Genomic DNA, 27,042 nt, shown 5'->3' with positions numbered 1-27,042 from the left:
CATGAGTTCCCGTGAGGTGTAGAATGGTCAAGGGATCAGTGACTGTAGATTTGATTTGTATAGAAAGGCGTTGAGTAGGGGGAAGCATCATTGATGCAGTTTGTATAAACATTGACCATCTTAAACAGAGATGGGAAAATTGCTATGTACAAGACAGCAGAGACCCTTTCATTGATAACTCACTGCCAATACATGTGAGTTGTTGCTTGTTTATTGGGAGTGATCAACAATGGTTGTAGCTTGCACCCCAAAGCTTCAGTTTATGTCATGACACTATAAAATTATCAGGCACAATAAAGAGAACTATATATAGAAATATCCATGCCAATTTTCTGATGGGCCCAATTATACCTCAAAATTATAACCACAGGAAAGTACTTAGATGTGTGACTTGCGAATGAAAATTGTGTACAAATAGATCCAATTTCAAGACTAGAATGATATTAAACAGAGACAAACAATTCAGAGCTATCTATTGCTGCTGTAATATTTTTATTTTTGTCATCTTATTATGAAACGTTAGCACTGGAAATGTATATTTCAAATGAGGATCCTTAGCAGAGCAAAACAACGCTCTAACTATCCTTTGCATTATCAAAAAGTATGTGTGTGATCCTCTAATTTCTACCACTTTGGTCAATGCATCACATTTAAACCATTGTTTTTTGTTACGAACCAGGCTAGGTGACCTATAACCAAGCGATAAAAGTTGTTCATAATGAATGCTCTTGTATTCATGTAAAAGATACATTAAGTTATGCAAGTGCATAAGCACACACACAATATAAAATAGGATACTTCACTAATGACACTTATGAAGGTTATTTGTTTAAACCAAGAGAGCCTTGTTGACAGATTTTTTTTATGGTGTATTATACTGTCATGTATACATTACCACTGAATCCAAGAAAACAGCACTGCCATTATCGTATAATGGAAGGTGTTAAATCTCACTGGTCTTCATAACAAGCGAGTAAAAAATTAAGGTCAAACCTCTGGTCTTTAACTCAGCTTCCCAAAATTAATTTTCAATTAACAGCATCGTAGATCCTCATTTTCTTTAGTTAACAAAGGCAAAACCTGACTGAACAATACAAATTGCTTGCTTTAAAAAAAATCAATAGCACATTTCATCTTTAAAAAATTAAGAAACATCACAGAAGTAATTATTTTTCATTAGTCCAGCTTTATAGTACTTCATGTGCAAACTAAAGTGATATAAATTGTTAACCATTTATTTATTACAGAAAAACACATCAAGACATTATATACTATTTGAAATATATCCAGACATAATCAAATATAACTGTAGTATATGTATTCATTGGTGTAGTATAACACAAATGCAAGGCAACATGTGTTGTTCCATTTTGTATGATAATCAATAGTCCGAGCTTTGTGTAATTATTTTTGCAGCTGTACAATCATGCTTGCTTTAAATTAATCTTGTTGATGCTCTTGTTGTGTTGTCAGAACTGTAATGTGTTGCATTTTGCTTCTGTCTCTGAATCCTGTTGCCCCTAGGACATTTTCTGCAGATAAAAATAAAAATATTATGAATTCATAGGAAAATGATCTCTCACATTGAAGCAGTCTATACATCATTGTAATATTTCCAATTGAGAATAAGTAGTTAGAAACATGATGTATTTTGAAGACAGTTTGAATATTTTAAACCCATAGCCAATGCAATAGGCTTTCAATCTTTCATCCAATGATCATGGTTTAAATGAACACACTAAATTCATAAACTGAACAATTGAAGCCCAAGTGAACAATCAAAAGTCATAAATGTAGGACACCATTATTTAGCTCTGTGGACATACATAATTCTCTGAACTACATGCAGATGTTGATCCTTTATGTGTGAGTGTCAATGCCAAGTTTTAGACAAGATCATTGAGAAGGCCAATTATATTATTATTATCTACACAAAAAAGGTATTTTCCACCAGGAATCACAGAATGGTGATCAGAAGCATAAATCCTAAGTAATTATTTTATCCTGTGAGTCTGTTATATAAACTGGCAAGTACAGATTCAAATTAAACAATGGCCTTTTTCAAAATAACTCAAATCAAAAACAGGAGTCAGAAAAGACTGGTCCTGACACATACTTCTTGGACTGAACTATCACCAGTTGCTATTTTCTAAATTGCTTCAGCATTCATTTCAAGTTGAATTTAAGTATCATAAAATGACATCTTAATTTTCAACATTTTTGCTTATTTTAGGAGCAAATCTGAATAAAGTTCCAATTTTAATCAATGAACTGAGAATAATCAGGTCATCTGACAAGACCTACAACTGGTAGTTTTTTTCTTACCATCAAATCAGCAGTTCAATTTTCCAGTGCTCTGAGAAAGTGAGGGAAATTGCAAGATTTTAATGTATGCAAGCACTGCTGCCAAAGCACTGATAACTCCCTTAGGGCCTTTTCTTACCCATTGCTGCCACTCTTACTCATACAGCATTCTCAATTAAGCAGCCTACATGCCAAACCCATCCTATCTCAAATTAAGTTTAACACTCAGAGCACTTACTCTCCCTTTGAGCTGGGGCCTGTGAGAATGCTTGATACTGATCCCAGGTGTCTGAAATGAGGCAGTTTATTTCAGTGACTGACATTTCCCACTTGGATGGCACAAGGTAATACAGTGGAAATCAAAGAAATGCCTATCAAGTGCACTTGTGACATTGCTTAATTAACATTACCTTGTTATGCAAAGAACTACAATCAAAATGATGGCCACCTGCACAGCTCCAATGATGGATGCTATTAAGACATACTGAAGTTTCCCTGCTCCAGGAACTACATATAAAACATTGAACTCCTTTTGTTCACAGCGTGGCCCTTTAAAACCGGCTTCACAGCTGTAAAAAGGAGGAAAAAAAGGACAGAGAAATTAATTGATGCACCAGATATTTATGAAGAGATCATGAAACATTATTATTCCAGTGTTACCTGCAAGATGGTTCCTGTTTATTAATCGAGTATTCACATTTTCCATGTAGACAATGGTCCTCAAAGAGAGTAGGACATGGGACAAAAAATCCTTGGGCGGGTTTTTCTAATTTATTGGCATTTTTTTCTGTAATACAAAACGTAAATAAAAGCAAATATTAGACTAGACCTGGGTTTCTCAACCGGGGTTCCATGAGAGATGGTAATTAAAAAAAAACATTGTTTTTTGAACTTCACACAGTGCGCGATGTTATCGCTAGAAGTGGTGGGCAGTGACCCTGTTACCAATCACGCTAGAGGTTTCTCAGCCCATTATGGCAGTGTGCAGCAAGACCATTGTTTATTTGGTTGAGTCCATTCTCAGTTTTTGATGCAAGATAGGGGAGGCCGTTGATAACTGGTGAGCGCTGTATTGCACGAAGGGGAGGCTGGTAGGCTGATGAGGATCCTGAAATGTGTTCTCCGAGTATTGAATAGCATTGTCTAACTTGGGCTGTGACATCAGCCTCTTCCTCCTGAATTATTTCCCCCAACTTCCTCTTACACACTGCCAACTGACTCAGGGGAGTGAACAAACTCTACCAGTTCACTAGAAAATGGAGGGAAACGTTCATTCTAAAGACGGTCCAACGTGGCGATTTTTGAAGAAGATGTGTGAGATGGAACAAAAGGATTCTAGGCCTAGGCCTATGGACAATTCTGATAAGCTTAATTATGACAAATTACAATCTTCTGAGTCATTGATGCAACAATGAACACAAAAAGAGTCTGTCTTTCCAATGAACGCTACTTATCAATAGGTTTTACATGGACTGGTCATCAAAGTTGCCCTACTTCACTGTGCCAAGTCTGTGGCAAACAACTTAAAAATGCAACAATGGCTCCAGCAAAGTTGAAGAGACACTGCTATTTTCACAGAGAGGTGCTGATCTCAAAAGCTCTTGGAGATGAACTGAAAAAAGTTCTGGATGGTGCTACAAAAATAGTTAACTTAATTAGACAAAGACCAGTTCACTCAAGAATGTTTTTAAAAAACTGAAAAACTGGACAAAGAGCGTACCAATCTTCTGCCAGTCTCCGGTGGCTTAGCAGAAGAGTTCTCAACTGGGTGTTTGAGCTTAAAGGTGAATTGCAGGAGTACTTTCAAGAAAATAGTGGGCCGGATTTTGCTGAGTGCTTTGAAGATGAAGAATGGCTGCAGAAACTACCCTACTTAGCAGATATTTTTCACCATATGAACCAGTTGAACAAGACTCTGCAGAGGCCCTGGAGAAACTATTTTGACTTCAAGAGACACGAGTCTTAGGTTTAAAAGGAAACGGAATCTTTGGAAAAATTATGTTGCAAAAGGAATCTTGAAATGTTTTCACTGCTGCTTGGGCTTGAGAGTGAGGAAGGATATCAGAAAGAATCGAGTCTGATTGAAAACTACCTGAAAGAACTGCAGAACAAAACTGAACATTATTTTTCCTCCCTTTCAATACAAATGTATGACTTGGTGAGGGACCCTTTCTCTGAATCTTCTGGTTAGTCTCAGAACTTGACTTTGAGAGAAGAGGAAGAACTTGGTGAGCTGCACTCTGATCATGCACTCAAGATGAGATTTATTGACCTGCCCCAGAACATGTTCTGGATTTCTGTGAAAGAAGAGTATCCTGCAATTCATAGGAAAACAATGAACATTTTGCTGCAGTTTTCAACTTCTTACATGTGTGAGCAAGCTTTTTCTTGTTTAACAAGCATCAAGAGCAAGAACAGAAATTGTCTCATTTCAGCTGAAGGTGAAATCTCTGTGTGCTTATCTCAAGTTCAACCCAGAATTAAGTATTTGTGCAACAAAAAACAAGCACAGATTTCACATGCTAGGCCTATATTTGAGCCTAATCATATCACTTAGTAAAAAAATGTTTTTTTCAAAGTCTTGTATAAAATTCTGTCTTATGCTATATTTGTATTCATATTGCTTTGGCTTATGGTTTTCAGTAACTTTACTATTCAACATTGTCAATAAATTTTCATGCTGTAAATAGCATTAATTAAAATCAATTTACAACTATTATTTGAATTAAATCTACCGAGCCTACCTTTAGAAAAATTAAATCCCATTTTGGCTTAAGCCAGTTATTTAACAGAAATTTGTTATGTTTGCCTTATGAGTTTTTAACATTTATGAAAGGGAAAGTAGCTGATTATTTTCAAGAAGGTTAAGCCAAGCTTAATTACCTGTTTTTCTTTCAAGGAAGTTTGACGAAAAATTGATTCTCTACTCAAAAGGGCACTGACAATTATATCTGGATTATTATATCTACAACTTACTGATCGTGAGCAGTAGATATAATAACTTCTGCGCAGGGGTTCCCTGAGACCTGAAAATTATTTCAAGGGTTCCTTCAGGGCAAAAAGTTTGAGAAAGGCTGGACTATGGACCAGTTAACGATGGGTTTTGTATGATTCCACAACTTTAAATGGATCAGATCAAAGGAGAAATTAATTGCAGTGAAAATCTGAGGACCATACAGTTTTGATTTTTGGATTTCTGCAGTCGCAGTGATTGACTAACTTAGTTACTATTTCTACTGACATGTGTAGTTGCTCCAATTTCCACCCTAAAATGTTCCTCCTTTTCTGACAAGCTAAACCATAGTCACTCTGAAGATGCCCTTCAGTGCCTCTGAAGTGCCTTCTTTCTTCATAAACTGCATCCTCCCTGTAACAGAGTGAATAGATCGCGAGTGCATTTCACCTACTATCTGCACCTTCGCTTGCACTCTCTCATCTTCTAATTAGAGCATGGGTAAAGTTAACCTGGTTTTCACCGTCCACCTTACCATGCTCCACATTCAATGGATCATCCTTCAAAACATCCACCAGCACCAACATGATTCCACCAGCAGATACCTACCCCCTTTCGCTATTTTGGAAGGCAGCTGCAGCTCCTCTGTTTTCCCTGCCCACTGTCCTCTCCCTGGCCTTTAGGACTCTCCTGGGCAACCACAGAGGCTGAAACATCTATCCTGTTACCTTTTCATTTCAACCACACAGGGCCCCAAACGTTGCTTTCACATGAGGCTGTGATTCTGGCATTCAATGTTCACATTGTGGTTTCTTTTACACTGGAGAAACCAAATGTAGAATGAGTAGCTGCCTTGTGGAGCGCCTGCATTCACTCTGCAGGGACAAGCCTGAGCTTCCTACTACCGGCTACATCAACTCCCATTTACACTTTCACTCTGATCCATTTGCAGTGTTATTCCAGTGGTGGGCATGCTGAAATCTGTGCTCGAGGACCAAGCCCTCATGTTGCGGCATTGCCTGTTACAGCCACTCAGGGGAGGAGATACCAGAGGCAGCGTTGGAGAGAACAGAGGCGTGATGGGCATGCTGGAGTCTATGTTGGGTTGGCAGCTGGTCCTGCAGGCTGGCTCTCCTGCTGGTGCTACTTTTTAGTGTTTGCTCCCTGGAAGATGAGCTGGATTGCCGTTGTCTGAGGCTGCAGGACATGGAGAATGCTGCGCGCTTGTTCTTGCAGGAACATGGTTCCAGGACAACATCCCATGCACAATCAATCTTCAGATCATGCACCTCAGCAATTTGTGCTCATATTATTTTGTGACTGAATGAACTATGCTATCATAACTATATGTGTTGTGTGATGTGTGTGACCGTATGTACTGTATTTTGCATCTTGGCCCTGGAAGAACCCTGTTTCATTTAGCTCTACACATATGTATGGTGGAATAACAATTAAACTTGAATGTGAACTTGTAATGAACTTAATGCAAGCATGAACATCAGGACCTCATTTTCCATCTGGGCACACTGCAGTATTCTAGAGTCTCTATCAAATTCTCAACTTTTAATAGCTCTTCTTGTATAGCAAAATTGGCCATCTTTCCTCCAATTCTTCATTTCAGATTTTTAGATCGGTATTTTTTTCCCTCTCCACATCCTGACCTGCTCTTTTCAATACATCACACTCTTTATCACCCTCTAATTGCCACAGTAGCAACCCACTGTCACAGCAACTCTGGCCTATTGTCCTATCCATCCTTCCCCTCACCTTCTCTCTTTCTGATAAGGATCTTAATTCTGAAACTGTATTTCTATTTCCTCAGATGCTGCCTGGCCTGTTGAGTATTTACAGCACCTTATTTTTTCCCCAGTTTCTAGCACCAGCAGTTTGAGTTTTCCTTTCAGTAATTCATCCAAAAGGCTAATCTTAATGTGTCAAAGTAGGGAGATTTAGCTGATGTTCACCGTGATAGGTCATCATATCACAGTCCACTTAAGCCTCAATCCTCTAATCAGATGTCTTTCAGAAAGACAATTCTCCATTCTGGAGCACCTTGTGGCTAACTGTAATGCTCTATTACCACTTCGATAGTGTGTGACAATTTAGGATTAATTATTTTAATAGAAAAAAAATGTTTGTTGCAGGCTGCAATGGGGAAAATAATCTTTTGAATAACACAACCAAAACTACGAAGTGCTGAGCCATGAAAAAGTAAGCAATAAATTTGACAACCTGTAATATTTTTCACACTAGAGGCTTCGAGCTGATGAAATGTAGCAAACTCAGATGTTTCTTGTTCCTATTATTAGAGAAAAAACTCAAACTTTCTATCAAAAGTTATGTTGCTGAAAAGAAAACAAGCAGAACTCTCAAAAACGTTTGAAAATTAATTACGTACCTGTGTAATCAGTTCTTGCAAAAAGTCCATCTTCTGCTTTTGTACCTACGGTCACATTCTCTATTTGAATAAAGTTAGAAATTTGACTTAGCAATCATACAGTAACTCCTGACTAAGAAATGCTGACTATTAAAATACAATACATTTCTGTGCTAGAATGTTCCATGGTTGTATCCAAAAGTAAACAATTGGAAAGCAAACTAATGTTCACTCTCTTTAAATCAACCAGGGATGATCAGCATTAACTTCATATATTAAGCTATTTTATGGAGAACCTATTCCTAAACTAATCACTCTGATATGCAATGCACTATCCTCTGGTCTAGGTGCTTATCAGTAAAGGTAAAGGTGCTGGCTTATGGTGGTTAACTTTGCTGGATGCCTTTCCCTGAAAATAATGTGTCCTTAACTACAAATAAAACATAACTGTGTGAGTTTGGAGGCTTGCAGTGTTTCGTAAAATAAACATTTGTAAACATTGTTATTTATTTCATTTGCAGGTCAGTTTTCGATTATTTTTGGGGAAAAAGTTATTGAGACTCTGGCATCACCATGGAAATAGTCAATAACAGATCTGTCAGGCAGCCAGCTCCTTTGTTTTCTATTTCAAGCAACAGTAAAAAGATAAATGATGCTAGCATCCATGGAAATCTTATGCTAATTGCACTTTTTTTGAAATAGCTGCTTTTTCTTTTTAATAAACAATAAAGATATTGTTGATTGTTTCCATTAATTAAGAAAGCATTTCAATGCAATGTATCACATTGTGGTGAGCAGGATTAACTGATTCACTGAGCCACGTCATGTATATTCTGCCTTAATTTCTCCTAGGATTCTCTCAAGAAGATAATTAGAGATAATAGGGTTTTGTTATTGTGAAAAACCTATAAATATTACCTTTTAACTTAAAGTAATTAAACAATAAAAATTTAGTTTATTATTCCCTAATTTTATATATTCAATTTATATTAGTCACTTTAACGATTGTTACTGTACTGAATGTTGTCAGAATTAATAATTTTGACAGAACTTTAAATTCAGTAGTGACTACTTTTTCGTCCTCAGCCAAAATAAATCCCTCAAATCCCTCGTATCCTTGTTGGTTCAGAGATAACAACACAAAGGAAAGTGCCAATACGTTCCTCAGTTTAGCTAGAGGAAAGAGGAAACATCCTTTAGTCCAAGCTGTAAGTAATTTCCAGCCAACAACCTAGCGGATCTTCTAATCAGTAGTGACAAAGTCATAGCAGTGCAACAGAAGTTAATCCCACTACTTAAATATTTTCCATTTCCTGTGTCCTTTTTAACACAACCAATGATCTTAAAATATCCAATATCCGAAATGGGACTTGAACTCATTGCTTCTAACTCAGAAAAGTAAGAGTTACTAACAAAGCCACAGCTGACAACGTACACATTAAGTGACAGCACATTCTCACACCCTTTCTCCTTGTCTGAAATATAGACTTTACCATTATTATTTATGTTGTGTTTAGCCATATAACAGTATGTGAATCCAGAAAATTTTAAATTTAAGTTAAATTTACCAACATGACTCTTATCTGTCAGTATGCTGCAAGGATGGTGTAAAGCTGTAACCTCCTCAGTTGTTCCATAATTTAACAAATAGACTATATTCTGTCTTCCTGCCAGAGGAGAAGACCACACACTACATTTTCTGGTTTTGAAAAAACATAAACAAAACTGACTGTTATAATCAGTTCAGTTTATAAACTTCCTGCTACAATGTGGAAATGCATTGCAAAGCCATGAAAATATGGAGAATAAAACAAAAGGAATGAAATGTACCACCAACAAAATTGAAGTGAGTTATTTCAGAAACTGGGAAATCACAGCATAAGGATAGAGCCTCCGTGTTGTATAATTTTTTGGTACAGATCAATTTACACATCATTGTAGTTTATGTTGTTCACTGATCCTTGCATTTCACTAAATTTTGTATTGGATCCATATCTATCTTTTAGCACAATCTAAGACATCCAATAAACCTTACAGCTTTCAGCTTGTGAGGATATTGGAGTCCAAGATGTAGTTCTGGTCACTGAATATGTTGCTTATGTGAGAATCAGTCAATAGTAAGAGTTTATTACATTATAAAATAACCAATGCTGCATTACCGGTATTTGTATGAAATTAGCAGCTGATACAAAAGAGAAGGCAACGTCATAGATGATCAGCTTTTGAGAAGTGATTAAAATAAGTTGTGTTGACAAGGACTTACAAGTTTAAATAGAAATGAGAACTATATATGTACATCAATGCTGCCACTGAGGAATGGCACTTGTGGGTAGCACACAGTGGGAAATGTGTGCATCTAGCCTATTATTTTTCTTCCATTAAAATAGATGAATAGAAAAATCACAAGCTGTGCCTCTACAATTTCACTCCATTCACTCCCTGTCAGTATCAGCCCCTGCTGGGAGTGTGGAATCAATCTGATCCTGTATGACATGATGCTTGGTAATATTCTCACTGTTACAAAAGTAAATAACAAGATATTTTGAAACCAAAGCCATCGATGTGACTGTTAAAATATGCTTGGCTTCCAACTATTTGCTTATTGTGATTCTTTTTGTTTTATTTCACCTTTCCACTCTCATTTCATCTTTTCCCTGAACTCTTCTTATCCACTTAATCTGATACCCATTTTTCAAATCCCTTGCTCTCCCTCTTAACTCTTATTCTCTCTTTCCTCCTTTGCCTTTGTTTCTTGTCGCTTTATTGTCATTTTACTTCTTTGCTGCTTATTCTTCTTTCTTCTAATGTCCCTTCTCACTTTCCATTCTTTATCTCCCCAATACTCTTCTGCTCTATTCTGTTCTTCCATTTCCTATCTTCTCACCAGGTGCATCCTTTCCTATTCAGTATATTAGATTCTGTGTGGCGTGCGGCCAAGTGGTTAGGGCGTTGGACTAGCGATCCGAAGGTCATGGGTTCAAGCCTTGGCTGAGGCAGCGTGTGTGTCCTTGAGCGAGGCACTTAACCACACAATGCTCCAGTCTACCCAGCTGAGAATGGGTACTGGCAAAAATGCTGGGGGTTAACCTTGCAATAGACTAGCGTCCTATCTGGGGGGCGGGGGGAGAGAGAGAGTCTTGTACTCTCAGACGCTTCATGCCACGGAAACCGGCATATGCACTGATGGGCCACAAGGCTCATGACAGACTTTAATCTTTAAAATTAGATACTACTGAATTTTGGATAATGCAGTAATGCTCTGGTGTCATTGTGCTTCCATGCAGCAGAGAAACAATTTTAGGCACGAGTTTTGTCCATGCTTTTCGAGAACCTAGGTAGACTATTCCTGTTTCATCTTTGTCTGTGCCTTCCTTCTTATCCTCAGTATTCAAGGCACCCATCACATGGTGCCATTCATTGAAATTAGAATAAGTGGCATGATTTTATTTCATCTGAAATTAACAATGTCAATTTCTGTCTGGTTTTTGCTGAATAGCTGACAGTCTGCTGAAAGTCTGTAGTTTGGTGGTAAAGTCTCTGCGGCTTGCTGGTCACTAAAGTACATGGAATATAGATATAGTAATACAGAAAAACCTGTAGGCACTGTTGACTGCCTCTGATTTAGGTGGTCTCTCAATGATTAATTCTGATTTCTAAAGCTATTCAGAAATGCTTATAGTACTTCTTGACTACTATATAGATATATATCAGGTATAAATACAAACTAAATATGGAGCATCATCTCAAGGTTTAAACATCAGATTCACTAGAATAAAAATGAAGCGCTGCACATGCAGAAGTCAAATAATGAGCATGTAAATTTACTGAACTTACAATTTAAGTGGCTGAGGATTATAGATAAAACTGACACTGTGACCCCAATCCTCCAACCCATATCCTGTTCAAACAGTTTTGTATAGGATCAGTGAATTTTGCCCCCATAAGTCATGAAAACAACATAAATTTTGACAGATATTTATAGCGTTGTAGAAATAAAATCATGACCAAAATCACACAGTTTCAATGCCTAGAGGAGCAGTAAATCTGTTCAAGTTACCTGGACATCTTCCCAAATGTGATACTTCTATGAATTCTTGATTCTGGCAGGATGCCTCTTTAACCTGACAAGGGTTATCATAGGATTTACCATCAGAAGCACACACAGGGTTGAAACTGATGCGGGAACAGTCAATGTTGCACACACACCTAGGCAAGAAAAAATGGGTATTATTCAAGGTACTATTAACCTGAGCTTCTGTAGGTTAGCAGGGATGACAGGTGGAAGAATAAGATACTTTTGGTCCTAACTGGCCACATATTCATGGCTCAACAAAGGAGATCAGAATCAGAAAATAGTATGCAATGCCAGTTGCTCCATTGCAGGAAGGATTTGGAAAGGATGCAGTAGGATGCTGCCTAGATTAAAGGGTATGAACTACAAGGAGAGGATGAACAAACTTGTGTTCTTTCCTTTCTCTGAAGCATTGGAAACTGAGGGGTACCTAACAGTAGTTCATAAAATTATGAGAAACAACTATCAGAATCATTTTTCCAGGGGAGAAATGTCAAGTACTATAGGACATGGATTTGGGGCAAGAGGGGCAAGTTTAAAAGGAGGTGAACGGGGCAAACCTTTTTGGCGTGTTCTTTTTTTACACAATAGATTAGTGCCTGGAATGTGCGAAACAGGCTGCTGCGGGGAGTGGTGGAAGCAGATAGGACAGTGGTGCTTAAAAAGCTGTGAATAGAGGAGTATGGGTCATATTCAGGCAGAAAAGATTTAGCTTAATTCAGCAGAGACATTAGGGCCTGTTCCTGTGCTGTATGATTCTATGTTCCAAAATAATCTCTTACCCATGAGCTCCAGATACAAAGCACAACTAAAATATTGTGTGTCGTCTTCACTTCAGAAGACATCAGCAGCATGTCAGAAATTTGAGTGTCAGGGGGCAGAAGTGAGTGTAGTCGCTATGACTATTGAGAAGGTGTTGGGGATGCTGCAAGGTCTAAAGGTAGATAAGTCACCTGGACCCAATAGACTACTCCCCAGAGTTCAGAAAGAGGAAGCTGAAGAGATTGTGGAGGCACTAGTAGTCATCTTTCAAGAATCACTAGATTTTGGAATGGTTCAGGAAGGCTAGAAGATTGCAAATGTCACTCCACTCTTTAAGAAGGGCGGAGGCGAGAGACAGGAAATTAGAGGCCAGTTAGCCTGACTTCAGTGGTTGGGAAAATGCTAGAGTCCAGTACCAAGAATGAGAAGGCACATGATAAAACAAGCCAAAGTCAGCATGGTTTCCTTAAGGGGAAATCTTGCCTGACAAATCTGTTGGAAATCTTTGAAGAAATAACAGTCAGGATAGACAATGGAGAGTTGGTGGATATTGTTTACTTGGATTTTCAGAAGGTCTTTAACAAGGTGCCATGTGATGCTGCTAAACAAGATAAGAGCCTATGGTATTACATGAAAGGAACCAGCACGGGAGAGACGATTGGCTGACCGACAGGAATTAAGGGGCTTTGCTATTTCGCTGTGTTGACTAGTGGTGTTCTGCAGGTATTGGGTTCACTACTTTTCACATAATATACTGATGAACTGGATGATGGAATTGATGGCTTTGTGGAAGATACAAAGATAGCTGGACGGTCAGGTGGTAATGAGGAAGTGGGGCATTTGCAAAAGGTCTTGGACAGGTTAGGAGAATGGACAAGGAATTGGCAGATGGAATACAGTTGGGAAGTGTATCATCATGCACTGTGGTAGAAGGAATAGAAGTGTAGACTATTTTCTAAACAGGTTGTGAATTCAGAAATTGGAGTTCTGGTGCAGGATTCTGAAAGCTGAACTTGCAGTTTGAGTAGGTAGTAAGGACAGTGAAATGCAATGTTAAGATTCAAGGTTGTTTAATGTAATTTCCAGTATATAAGTGTAAAGGAGACAAAATAATTGTTACTTCAGATCTGATATAGCAGGAAAAAACGTAAGATAAGGAATGTAATAAATAAGAAAGATTACATAAGATAGCTTATATACATAGATTGATTCTATGTCCATAAAGTAACACTGGATGCAGCAGTGTCTGTACATAAGATGACTGACTGGAAATGATAAAGAAATGGTGGTTGGGGGTGTGGAAGGGTGGGTTACTGGGTGGACGTGTTGATCAGCCTTAATACTTAGGGAAAGTAACTTTTTAAATCTGGTTATCCTGTCGTGGATGCTAAATAGGTTCCTCCCTGATGCAAGAGGGACGAAGAGTCCATGAGGAGGGTGGGTGGGATCCTTCATGATGTTACTGGCCCTTTTCTGTATATATGTTTTTGATAGCAGGTAGGCTGGTGCTGGTGATGCATTGGACAGTTTTGACGACCTGTTGTAGAGAACTTGCTGTCCACCACAGTGCAGTTTCTGTACCAGGCAGTGATGCAGCATGTTAGGATGCTCTTTACTGCGCATCTGTAGAATGACGTGAGTATTGATGTTCATAGTCCACCTCACTTCAGCCTCCTCAGAAAGTAGAGGCATTGGTGTGCTTTCCTGATTGTGCAGAATGTATTTTGGGACCATGAGAAGTTGTGCAAGATGAGCACTCCCAGGAATTTGAAACTGCTCCCAGTTTTCACTGTGTGCCACCAATGTAAAGAGGGGTGTAAGTTGTGCAAGTTCTCATTAAATCAATAACCATCATCTTTGTCTTCCTGACATTGGGGAAGAGGTTATTTGCTTGCAACCAGGCCTCAATCTCTCCTGGGGGAAGTATGACCTGTTCAAAATAGGTGGGTTACACCTGAACCCAAAGGGGACCAATATCCTGGCGGGAAGGTTTAATAGAGCTGTGAGGGAGGGTTTAAACTAATTTGGCAGGGGGATGGGAACCGGAATGATAGAGTGGAGGAAGGGGAAAACAGAAATAAATCTAAGATAGTGAGCAGTAAAGATGTCAGGAAAGACAGGCAGGTGATGGGGCAAATTTGCAGCCATTGGGATGAGTTGCAGTGCAATCAAAGCAAAAAGTACCAACTTCTGGTCATAAGGTGTTATACTTAAATGCATGCAGCATAAGGAATAAGGTGGATGACCTTGTCGTACAGCTACAGATTGGCAGGTATGATATTGTAGCCATCACTGAGATGTGGCTAAAGGATGCATGTCTCTGGGAGCTGAATGTCCAAGGATACACGGTGTATCGGAAGGATAGGAAGGTAGGCAGAGGGGGTGGCGTGGCTTTATTGGTAAGAAATGATATCAAATCATTAGAAAGAGGTGACATAGGATCGGAAGGTGCAGAATCTTTATGGGTTGAGCTAAGAAATAGCAGGGGTAAAAGGACCCTGATGGCAGTTATTTATAGGCCTCCAAACAGCTGCAGTGATGTGGACTACAAATTACAACAGGAAATAGAAAAGGCTTGCCAGAAGGGCAGTGTTATGATAATTATGGGGGATTTTAAAATGTGAGTGGATTGAGAAAATCAGGTCGGCACTGGATCTCAAGAGAGAGAATTTGTAGAATGTCTGTGAGATGGCTTTTTAGAACAGCTTGATGTTGAGTCCACTAGGGGATCGGCTGTACTGGATTGGGTATTGTGTAATGAACCGGAGGTGATTAGAGAGATTGAGGTGAAGGAACCCTTAGGAGACAGTGATCATAACTTGATTGAGTTCACTGTGAAATCTGAGAAAGAGAAGCCGAAATCTGATGTGTCGGTATTTCAGTGGAGTAAAGGAAATTACAGTGGCATGAGAGAGGAACTGGCCAAAGTTGACTGGAAAGGGACACTTAGCGGGAAGGATGGTACAGCAGCAGTGGCTGGAGTTTATGCGAGAAGTGAGGAAGGTGCAAGACAGATATATTCCAAAAAAGAAGAAATTTTCAAATGGAAAAAGGATGCAACTGTGGCTGACAAGAGAAGTCAAAGCCAAACTTAAAGCAAAGGAGAGGGCATACAAGGAAGCAAAAATTAGTGGGAAGACAGAGGATTGGGAAGTTTTTAAAAGCTTACAAAAGGAAACTAAGAAGGTTGTTAAGGGGAAAAAAGATAACCTATGAAAGGAAGCTGGCAAATAATATCAAAGAGAATACTAAAAGCTTTTTCAAGTATATAAAGAGTAAAAGACAGGTGAGAGTAGATACAGGACCGATAGAAAATGATGCTGGAGAAATTGAAATGGGAGATAAGGAGATGGCGAGGAACTAAACGAGTATTTTGCATCAGGTTTCACTGAGGAAGACATCAGCAGTATACCAGACATTCAAGGGTGTCAGGGAAGGGAAGTGTGCGCAGTCACAATTACGACAGAGAAAGTACTCAGGAAGCTGAACAGTCTAAGGGTAGATGAATCTCCCGGACCAGATGGAATGCACCCTCGTGTTCTGAAGGAAGTAGCTGTGGAGATTGCGGAGGCATTAGCAATGATCTTTCAAAAGCCGATAGATTTTCTGGCATGGTTCCGGAGGACTGGAAGATTGCAAATGTCACTCCGCTATTTAAGAAGGGGGCAAGGAAGCAAAAAGGAAATTATAGACCTGTTAGCTTGGCATCGGTGGTTGGGAAGTTGTTGGAGTCGATTGTCAAGGATGAGGTTAGAGTACCTGGAGGCATATGATAAGATAGGCAGAACTCAGCATGGTTTCCTTAAAGGAAAATCCTGCCTGACAAACGTATTACAATTTTTTGAGGAAATTACAAGGGAGATGCAGTGGATATTGTATATTTGGATTTTCAGAAGGCCTTTGTCAAGGTGCCACACATGAGGCTGCTAAACAAGATAAGAGCCCATGGAATTATAGGAAAGTTACGTATGTGGATAGGGATTTGGCTGATTGGCAGGAAACAGAGAGTGGGAATAAAGGGATCCTATTCTGGTTGGCTGCCGGTTACCAGTGGTGTTCCACAGGAGTCTGTGTTGGGGCCGCTACTTTTAATGTTGTACATCAACAATTTAGATTATGGAATAGATGGCTTTGTGGCTAAATTTGCTGATGATATAAAGATAGGTGGAGGGACCAGTAGTGCTGAGGAAACAGAGTCTGCAGAGAGACTTGGATAGATTGGAAGAATGGGCAAAGAAGTGGCAAATGAAATACAATGTTGGAAAGTGCATGGTTATGCACTTTGGCAGAAGAAATAAACGGGCAGACTATTATTTAAATGGGGAAAGAATTCAAAGTTCTGAGATGCAACGGAACTTGGGAGACCTCATACAGGATACCCTTAAGGTTAACCTCCAGGTTGAGTCGGTAGTGAAGAAGGCGAATGCAATGTTGGCATTCATTTCTAGAGGAATAGAGTATAGGAGCAGGGATGTGATGTTGAGGCTCTATAAGGTGCTGGTAAGATCTCACTTGGAGTACTCTGGGCAGTTTTGGTCTCCTTATTTAAGAAAGGATGTGCTGACGTTGGAGAGGGTACAGAGAAGATTCACTAGAATGATTCCGGAAATGAGAGGGTTAACATATGAGGAACGTTTGTCCACTCTTGGACTGTATTCCTTGGAGTTTAGAAGAATGAGGGGGGACCTCATAGAAACATTTCGAATGTTGAAAGGCATGGACAGAGTGGATGTGGCAAAGTTGTTTCCCATGATGGAGGAGTCTAGTACGAGAGGGCATGACTCAAGGACTGAAGGGCGCCCATTCAGAACAGAGATGCGAAGAAATGTTTTTAACCAGAGGGTGGTGAATCTATGGAATTTGTTGTCACGGGCGGCAGTGGAGGCCAATTCATTGGGTGTATTTAAAGCAGAGATTGATAGGTATCTGAGTAGCCAGGGCATCAAAGGTTATGGTGAGAAGGCGGGGGAGTGGGACTAAATGGGAGAATGGATCAACTCAGGATAAAATAGCGAAGCAGACTCGATGGGCCAAATGGCCGACTTCTGCTCCTTTGTCTTATGGTCTTATGGTCTAAATTGAGATGAAACTCCTGTGCCAGAGTTACTCTCAGCTTCCTGGCAGACCTTAGGAAATGCTTGATGGTGACATTCATAATTTAGTCTGAAACCATGGATGTTTGCCAAGTGCTATGAAGGTGGAAGTGGGGTAGTGACAGGGAGATTCTAAGGTGAATGAGATTATGGCTTTCCAGTGGAACACCTCTACATATTATAAATTACTGCTTGGTTAATAATTCCCTTCACTTCCTGTATGTAATCCAGAAGCAATGCCTTGATAATCTACTGTTTTTTTTTCTTGAGAGCTAAACAGCACAGGATTGCTACAGATCAGTAACCAAACAACAGACAGATTACAAAATGTAAGCCTTAAAATGTGAAGAGCACAATTATACAACCCTGAAGGTGACGAACAAGCTAGAAAGCCCAATCATAGAACTGCTGGAGTACAATACCATAGGAAACAAAGTCTCAGCCCGTAATGTTGACGGTTTATTCCCCTGCATAGATGCTGCCTGACTTGTGGAGTTCCTCCAGCATTGTGTGTTGTGTTCCACCTGGAAAAGGGTTTGCACATTGCAATATATTTGTGTGATATGTCAATCTATTTGAATAAACAAGTATCAGTTAAGGAAAAAATTTTGTTCTCTTTGTACTCTTTGTCCCATAAAGTGCTGGTCGCTCATTTGCTTGGAGAAGTGGTATTCAATATTGTGATGTCTAGGTGTTAATACTATGACTTTGATCGATTCATGATAAGGGCCTTTAGAGTACTTGTGAAGCATGCTTCTGCAACATAAACGTGATCTACTGACAGGTGACAAGTTATGGAATTTGCATTTGGGACATGCCTTTTGTGAGAGTTGTGCAGAAAACAAAGTCACTGATGGGAAGGGCACTGACCCTCTTTCCTTCCTAGGTTGATCTTTATCTAAGACTTGACTAACCTATTACTTCTTCACGCCAATATCTGCATGAACTCTTGCTTCTTAACCCCCCTTCATCAACCTCCAGACTGCTTTCCTCTGAACTCAAGATTGTACCCAACCCTCCTCACTGTTCTCTAGTGTGGCACACATCCATGAATTTGCAAGCCACTGTCTATACAGCAGTCATCAAGCTGACTTCTCCGTCACTCCTAGCAGCTGACTGCAACCTTCCATCTGTTGGCCCAGCCTTTGACATCCCAAACACCGCACCCTCTGCCACTCAACTTCTCCCTACCACTATCTAGTCTGGCCAATCACCACCATTTTTACATATCTTTACTGGCATCAGGCAACTTCTCAACCAGAAGGTTTATGCATTTCAAAATTTCACCTAAACTTACTTAGGCAAACTCAGGTAGGCTGACTAATGGAATAACTTTCCATATTCCGGCACATATCGTTGGAAAATAAAAACCAAGGTTATTCCATTTATTGGGACAGGAACAGTATAAATAATCTTTTAAATACAGATAAATGCTTTTGACCTGTATTCCAATGATTAAATTGCAGTAAATAATACTTCAGGAAATTTGAATTTCATCAGATTTAAACCACTTCTCAAGGTATCAGTTAGTTTAATGGAGAGAATAACATTCCTACATGAGAAATGAAAATACGGTAAAATGTAGATGATTAAATATGTGTCCTCATTTTCACCAATAACGTGTCCATTAATGCAGTAATGATAGATATCAGATCGATGTACAAAGTTATTTGCATTATCAAATTACTATTCAAATAAATGATTACTGCTAGTGGAGGAAAACTGTTGAGTGAAGATGGGTCTAGTGAGGTCATTTGTTCCAATGGTATGATTCAATCAAGGAAAATGTGCTCAAATTTGAGGTCTTAAATGTAAACGCAGTAACCAACACTAAGCATATTTTTATGAGGTCCACAAATTGTAATGTGGAAAATATTTATGTAATTCAGAAACTAAGTGCTGAGATGGAATAATTGATTTGCATTCTCAGGAATGAAATTACATGGCTTAAGCCCACTCAATCCCAAGTTCGAAGAACAAAGTACTTTTATATCTTTTAAAAACATCACCCATTGATGAGATCACCCTTCATGCAGAACAAAAGGTGCTGTTAAGCATGTTGGTCGCAGAAATAACAGGCATGCAGGAGGGAAATTGTGGGATTTATGGATGGAAAACTCAGAGGTATCAGATTCTGGTCCAAAGGTATTTACGTGCCCTTTATGTCCCTTCATTTTCAGCTTTCCCAATTTCTGGAATTCCAAACAACAGGTTTTAAAAAGAAGAATTACTTTAAAATGGAAGGACTTTCCCTCTAATTTGTGTAATTTTTTTTGACGGTGGATTAGTCATCTGCTTGAAAGCGATTTCTACTTAAACTGAAGTTGGATGGGATGGAAGCAAATTGCCCTTTATAAAGAATAATTTAATCCTATTTGCCCTGGAAAATGGAGGATTGATGAGTAGGGTGAGGGAGGAGATAAAATTACTTTCATTGATGCTGTAGATTTACAACATTTAATCTCCACAGGCTACACTTACTATCCATCCTATAGATCTAAAAGCCTTTGTAAACACTGCAATCTTGATCAGTTTCATAATTGTGTCGAACAGGCACTGGTGTGTGCAATGCATGGAGTGATTATTTATAGTAAGAGAGTGGTTGGATCAAGTCAAGCCAAATTAAGTTGTTTCCAAATGCACATCCTTTTGGTCAGCTAAGCTAATCATATTACCAGTTTCAAGTGCTTTGTGGGTAAACTTCAAAATAAAATACTGTATGTCAATAGTGATACAGGTTTTATACAAGACTACGATGTAGCATTTAGTTTTACTATGCAATTTTGCATTCAAATGAATATCTTTTCTGAAAGGAATTATTTTTTCAATGGATTATTAAATGCTGATTTAAAACCATAATGTTGAAAACATTTTACAATAATGAACTGCATCTTATTGCAGGCAGACATATTATTTTCTTTTTCCGAACTGCTGCAGTTCACTTTGACCTTACTGTACAAAGCTACAACAGCAATCTTTGTGACTAGAACATAATATCAAGCCAGCAGTAGGAAGCACACATCAGTTAGCTTTATTCAGACTTTCAATAAGATTGGGGCAAACTCATTAATCAGTTTCCATATTGAACACAATCTCATATTGGTAGCAGCTTGCTATGAGGACATGCTATAATTTAACTCTTGATCAATGTATCACTGATCAAGGCAATAGATGTTGATACTCAAAACAAAAATAACTTTACAACAAAATTTCTGTGATAAATACTGTTTGGTCAAGTGCATATCAGGCTAGAAGCAGGATGAAGTCTCTGCTAGGTCACTAATATTTCAGAAGAGCATGTTTAAATACCAAAATTATATTTCCGTTTCCTGCTGCTATTCTGTCAAACTTTGGTTAAATGAACTAGGATGCAGCTTATGACTTACTTTTGTGTTGACTCAAACCTCCAATGAAGAATCAGCAAACTATGAATGCTGTGAGTGCCAGAGACTTGGGTCCTATCTGTATGGAACTTGCACATTCTCCCAGTGATGGTGAATGTTTTATCTGTGATCGTCAGCTTCCTCTCATATCCCAAAGTTCCGCAGACAGGTATGTTAGTTGGCCACTGAGTATTGTTCCTAGCATGCAGGTGAGAGGTAGAATCCGCAGGGGGGCGGAGTAGTCGCTCTTGAGAATGTAGGGAGAATAATAAATGGGATTTGTGCCAGGGTTAGTGCAAATGGATGGCTGATTGTTGGGCAAGATTGGGCTGAAGGGCCTGTTTCTGTGCTGCATTGCACCTCAAATTTCCTGTCAGGTCTTTGGGTTAAAGGATATGCATCCTATTGGTCTTGAGGAAGAACAGGAGTATTCATATTGCATCCCTGACAGTCCTTCTACCTGCCAATCTTGTTATCAGCAGCGGGAAAGAGTAAAGCTTGGTGGACACAATGATATTGATTTGACAAATGAATGCTGAGCAGGTTTGGTGGAAGGACATAAAGAGAAAAATACCTATTGATTTGGCCGGATTTACATGGCCCTGATGTTAAAAGCTCCCATAATTTATTTTTAATAGAAGGCATGTCAGGACAGCAAACTACACATCTAAAAATGAGGTCGCCAAACTGGTGAGGTTTCACAGGCTTACATACAGACAACAAACATAGCATGCAATAGGCAAAGCTATGATCTCACAACAAATGGCAGCAATCAATGAAATAAAAAAGATCCGGTGGAACTCAAGATGATCAGCAGTACTTGTTGAGGGGAAAAGCAACTGACCACATTTTGGGCCAAAATCTTGCATCAGGACTCCCACCAATCCTTCCCAACACCCAACAGGTGCTGCTCGACCCAATGAGCAGATTCAGTTCCTCTAGCAGATAGCTTGTTGCCCTGGACTCCAGTATTTGCAATCTAGTGTTGCTGGTCAAATCAAAGATCTGCACTTCTGTCATATCCAGTTGAGAGTAGAGGCTGACACTTAAAAAAAAGATATTTGCGGGAGATGGTTCCAAGAACTTAGCCACTCCCAATGATAATGAGATCCAGATTTTGAGTGTCAAAAGCCAAAAATGACCAGGGGTTAATTCATCTCAGTCTCCATCACTAAAACCGATTTTCATCTAATTTTATCTCAAACAGCAGCTGAAAGCAAAGGCAAGTTCTCCAGACACCATATAATACTGCTGTGTATTTAATACTGAAGCAATATTTGCATAATATTGTAAATATATTATTTGATTATGCATTCTTTGGTTTACATATTTCATTACGTGTATATGTAAAAGTACGTGAATGGCATACGTCATTACGCCACCATGTCATAAATCTGTGCCTCTCTAAAGTAAAAATGAAGCCATCATGCATCTCAAGGTTCCTGTGTTTTTTTCGATTAGTTTCTGGATTACAAAACATGACAAACACAAAGATCTGCACCCCAGAACAGGCTGCAGCAGCAGCCAAGTTGTTCCAGTGCAGTTATAGCATTGACATTGACCCAACAAAGTGGCAAATTGCTCCAGTATGCTCCGAGTATAAAATACAGGGCACATCCATCCCAGTTAACAGGCACCGACCATATCTCAATCATCAGAAAAATCATGGAAAGTGTTACTGACAAGCTTCACATGGCATTCAGTCACCAAATAACAAAATCACTGATGCTCAGTTTAAGTTTAAGCTTCAGCAGGATCTTTTGACTCCAGACCTCCGAACAACTCTGGTTTAAACATGGGCCAGAAAGCTGGAGACCAAGAATGTATCAAGAGTGACTGTTCTTGATGTTGAGGATTTTGGTTAAGTGAAGATAATGGACATCAACATTCCAGTAGTTGGAGTTGTACCTTTCACAGAGGAAGATTGTTGTGGTTGTTGGGGGTCAATCATCTCAGCTCTAGACATCACTGCAGAATTCCACTAGGGCAGTTTCCTAGGCCCAGCCATTTTCAGCTGCTTCATTAAAGGTTTCCCTTCCAGAATAGAACAGCATCAGGATGTTTACTAATAACTGCATACTACTCAAATCATTTGGCAGCTCCTCAGAATATGAGGCGGGCCTTGGCTGGATACACCATGGCCCAGACAAGTTTCAGCAAGTGTTGATGAGTGTCAAGTAACAATTGTGCCAAATATGTATTAGTTAATGACCATCACCTACACTTGGAGCCTAATAATCTCTTACTGCCAAGTCCCTTGACAACTTCTTAAGGGTAGCATTGGTCAGAGACTTGCTAAACAAATTACACTATTACTATGGCTACAATATTTGGTCAGCGGTTGAGCATTTGGTGATTGACCCACCTCTTGATACGCTGAAGCTTTTAATTGTTTACAAGGCATAAATCAAGAATGCTATCAAATACACTGTACCTACCCAGTGATGAAAACACCTAAGTTTAAGAAGCTCAGCATCATCAACTACAGAAGAGCCCACATGACTGACACTGATTCCACATATTAATTCCCTCCCTCTGCCACATCACTGCTGAACCATCTTTAGAATTCTCTGAAGTAAATTCAGCTAGGCTACCCCTACAGCACCTCACAATCCTGTACCCTCTACCTTTGAGAAGCACAAGGGCTTCAGAAGCTGTGAACATCACCAGAAAGCTATAAGTTTCCTTTTAGGTCATAAAACATCCTGACTTTCAAATATTTCACTGGTTCTGAATCCCTACCCAAAAGCATTGTCAGAATACCTTCACCAGAAGAATTGTCTTGGTCCCAAGAAGACAACTTGCCACACCTTCTGAAAAGCATTTACAAAAAAGGCAATAATTGCTGGCTTGGCTAGGGATGACCGCATGCTAAAAATGTGGAAGGGCCTCTAATTAAAGCATTGCTTCAGTGCAGAAGTTAAATATAAAATTTAAGTGAAGAGTAGTGAGAAATAATATTTGTTCTTAATTTAACACTGGAACATTTACCATACATCTTCAGCATCTTCATCGCATTCTGCTCCAAACTGGCAGATATCGCATGAAGAGGTTTTCTTCAGAGTAGTTTCTCCAGAACCTTCATTCCCTGCAAGTGAATGAATCAGAAATAAAAATAATGCACAACGCTGCCAAGGAAACTGTATTTATATTCATTCACTCTCTCTCTCTCTCTCTCACACGCACGCACCAGAATCAATGATTCGAGATTTAAAAATTGCCACGTCATTTTAATAAGGAATTATAATTCATAAATCCATTAACAAAACACAACAACTATGTTTTTTCTCTGTAGTTGGAAATTGGCTTAAACCAGAGTCCATTGTTTCTTACACAATATGGTGCAAATTAGCAGCAACTAAGAACGTATCTCTTCAATTTTCCACAGGAATTTTACTTTTCCTAACATTATCTTTCCCATGTTGAACTACTCCAAATGATATCAGTGGTAATGCATCATGTAAATTCATATGCAGTGACAGTTTGAATCTCACTGGTCCAAAAATGACAAATCTTATTTACTCACAGAATAACCAGGCTTTACGCACATCGTTTCCTCTGTAACTGCTATTTAAAATCTCAAGCTTTTGCATCCATTGTTGTCTCTGAGATCTCTGACTTCCATTGGTTTATCCTTGCAAGTGAATGTCATGATCACTCAGCTTCCTTGCTTTAGGATCATTCCAGACTGTTGATGCTTATTCCAGCCACATCTCAGTTTGCTGCTCACAGCTGCACAGCTGCACCCAAACTTAATATTCCTTTTGTCCTCTCATGCAGGGTGTTGGGCAGTTGCCTACATCAGTGAGACTTAGGAAGGCCTCTGTGACCCTTGTGCTCAACCCTACAGAAAGAGCACACTTCTTGTGATCAATGATCTTCACTGGCCTGTCCAGGTTTCACCACACCCCTTGGGTGACCACTGCTATGCATCCTCCAGAAGCCTTAGGTCTCACACTACCAGGTTCAGTAAGTTATTACCATGTAACCATCAGGCTCCTGAAACAATGTGGATAACTTCACTCACCACCTTTCTGAACTGATTTTATGACCTACAAACACACTTTCAAGAACTTTTAAAAAACTTTACTTTTTATTTGCAGCTTGTCTTCTTTTGGTTGTTTGTCAATCTTTGTTTCATAATAGAGTTCATAAATTCTGTTGCTTTTCTTTTTCCTATAAATGCCTGCAAGAAAATGAATCTACATAATGTAGTTTGATAATAAATTTACTTTGAACTTTGAGCATTTGAAACAGCTGGACTTAAGCAGTAAGTATACTAGTAGGGAATATGTCAGTGGAAACCCAACAATATGTTCTGTAAACTTGCTTTCGAATTTCTTACTCTTTATGTAACTCTCACAGATAGTTCAGGATGACTCAGGAGGCTTATTTAACACCAAAAAAAACTACGTACAGGCCAAAAAACTGTTATTTCTAATCAGTTGTTTTGGACATGATTCAGAAGTCAGTGATGAAACATTGATCCACTTAACAGCTATAAATGTTTCATAGTCATTCATACCTTATTCCCTGGCCAGAACATACACAGAAACTATTGTATTTGTTTTCTTTCTACACAATGTGACTGTGTAGTTCAAAGTCTCCTTAAACCTTTTCTTTCTGCATATTATTTTCATTTTAAATAATGAAGATAATTTCAAACAAAGCAGCTTTTGGAGTTGCAAAATATTCCAACAATTCTCTGCAGCAATGAAAACTCTTAAATATGTGAGCAAAGGATATTCTGACAAGAATAAGAAATAGCTGAGTAGCAGTCACAGTAATTACCTGGAGACAGAATGAATGCACCGCACTGCAGTATATTACAGCAATTGAAGGGTCAGGGAGGAATATGTAATTTAAAACTGTGTGAAAAAGATCTTAAAATGGAAGTCTTTTAAACTAAGCAGATTGTTCCACCCAAAATTCTGTTCTTTGTCAAAAATATGCACAGTAAAATGACATAAAACCAAGATTTAATTTGTAATTATCAAATTCATAAAGGGTGTTGGGACTTTAAGCATATAACTGCACCTGGGATGACACATTGTTGATCCAAACTGTTCCAACGCATGCTATTACTGTGTGAATATATCATGTATTATGACATCACTTTCACTTTATCTGCAGCGGGGCCAAGGTTGCTTGGATGCTCCTATTCTTTGATACCCAAGGCTATGTTCTGAATTAACTTCAAGGGACAAGGTAGAAGGGTGTAGAAACTGTGGGACCTGGGAGGATGTGTGCAGAAATCACTGAACGTGACAAGGCAGGTTGAGATAGCACTTAACAAAGCATACACTATTCTAGTCTGAAATCAATATAGACACAGAATATTAAAGCAGGGAAGCCACGAAGACTGATATAAACCACTGGTGCGGCATCAGCTGGAGTATTGTGTTCACTTCAGACTGGCTCATCTCAGAGTTGTTGGAGAGAGTCCAGAGGAGATTTACAAGAATGGTTCCTAAGATGAGTACTGTATTGTAAGCATAGAATGGAGAGGCTGGGAGTGATTCCTTTGGAGAAGAGAAGGCTGAATAGAGATCTGATAGAAGTAGATATATTAATGAGGGGTTGGGGCAGAATTGATAGTGGATTGAGGGGTTGAGGTTTAACAAGGAAAAGAATTAATAGTAACGTGAGAAAAAAACTTCTTTTAATGCAGTGCGTGGTTGAATCTGGAATATATTGTCTACATCTGTAGGCAGGTTGCATTGTGTCCTCCAAGATCGAAATGGACAAATATATGGCAAGGAAAAAAATCCGTGCACAATTACAGAGAAAAGACTAGTGAGCTGTCCTCATAGTGAACAGGATGAGCCAAATAGCTTTCAACTATGCCATTCTATGACGTCATTAGTTTGTGATGATGCTTTTTAAAAAATACTTTAGACAAGTCAAAGTCACTTCTGCCAAAGTGTTAAGAGGAGGGCACAATGGCCCTTTTGATCATTTGCCTAAGAACAGGCTTATACCAGTGTAAACTTCCAAGAATGGACAAGGATGTGGCAAGCTGGAATGGGGATATTGTGGAAGAAGACTGTGCTCAGAGACTGGGTGGGCAAGGGGAGGTGGGGTGCGCAGTCAGTGCA

General features: G+C 39.0%; 1 protein-coding gene across 1 annotated transcript in view; it reads right to left on the bottom strand.

The window, feature by feature from the left end:
- Positions 1–443: 443 nt before the first annotated feature.
- Positions 444–27,042, bottom strand: part of LOC134348497 (tomoregulin-2-like) — a 112,490-nt gene continuing 85,891 nt past the window's right edge. Inside the window, exons 5-10 of the mRNA XM_063051965.1 lie at positions 23,936–24,032; positions 11,692–11,840; positions 7,656–7,715; positions 2,965–3,091; positions 2,715–2,873; positions 444–1,532 (exon numbers count right to left, since the gene is read on the bottom strand). Of these exons, the coding sequence (XP_062908035.1) occupies positions 1,436–1,532; positions 2,715–2,873; positions 2,965–3,091; positions 7,656–7,715; positions 11,692–11,840; positions 23,936–24,032 (689 nt within the window). The 3' untranslated portion in view covers positions 444–1,435. The remainder of the gene's footprint in view (positions 1,533–2,714; positions 2,874–2,964; positions 3,092–7,655; positions 7,716–11,691; positions 11,841–23,935; positions 24,033–27,042) is intronic.

This window comes from Mobula hypostoma, chromosome 6, assembly GCF_963921235.1.
Source record: "Mobula hypostoma chromosome 6, sMobHyp1.1, whole genome shotgun sequence".
NCBI lineage: Eukaryota > Metazoa > Chordata > Chondrichthyes > Myliobatiformes > Myliobatidae > Mobula > Mobula hypostoma.
The sequence above is the reverse complement of the archived record's forward strand: the minus strand, read 5'-3'. Positions and strand labels throughout refer to the sequence as shown.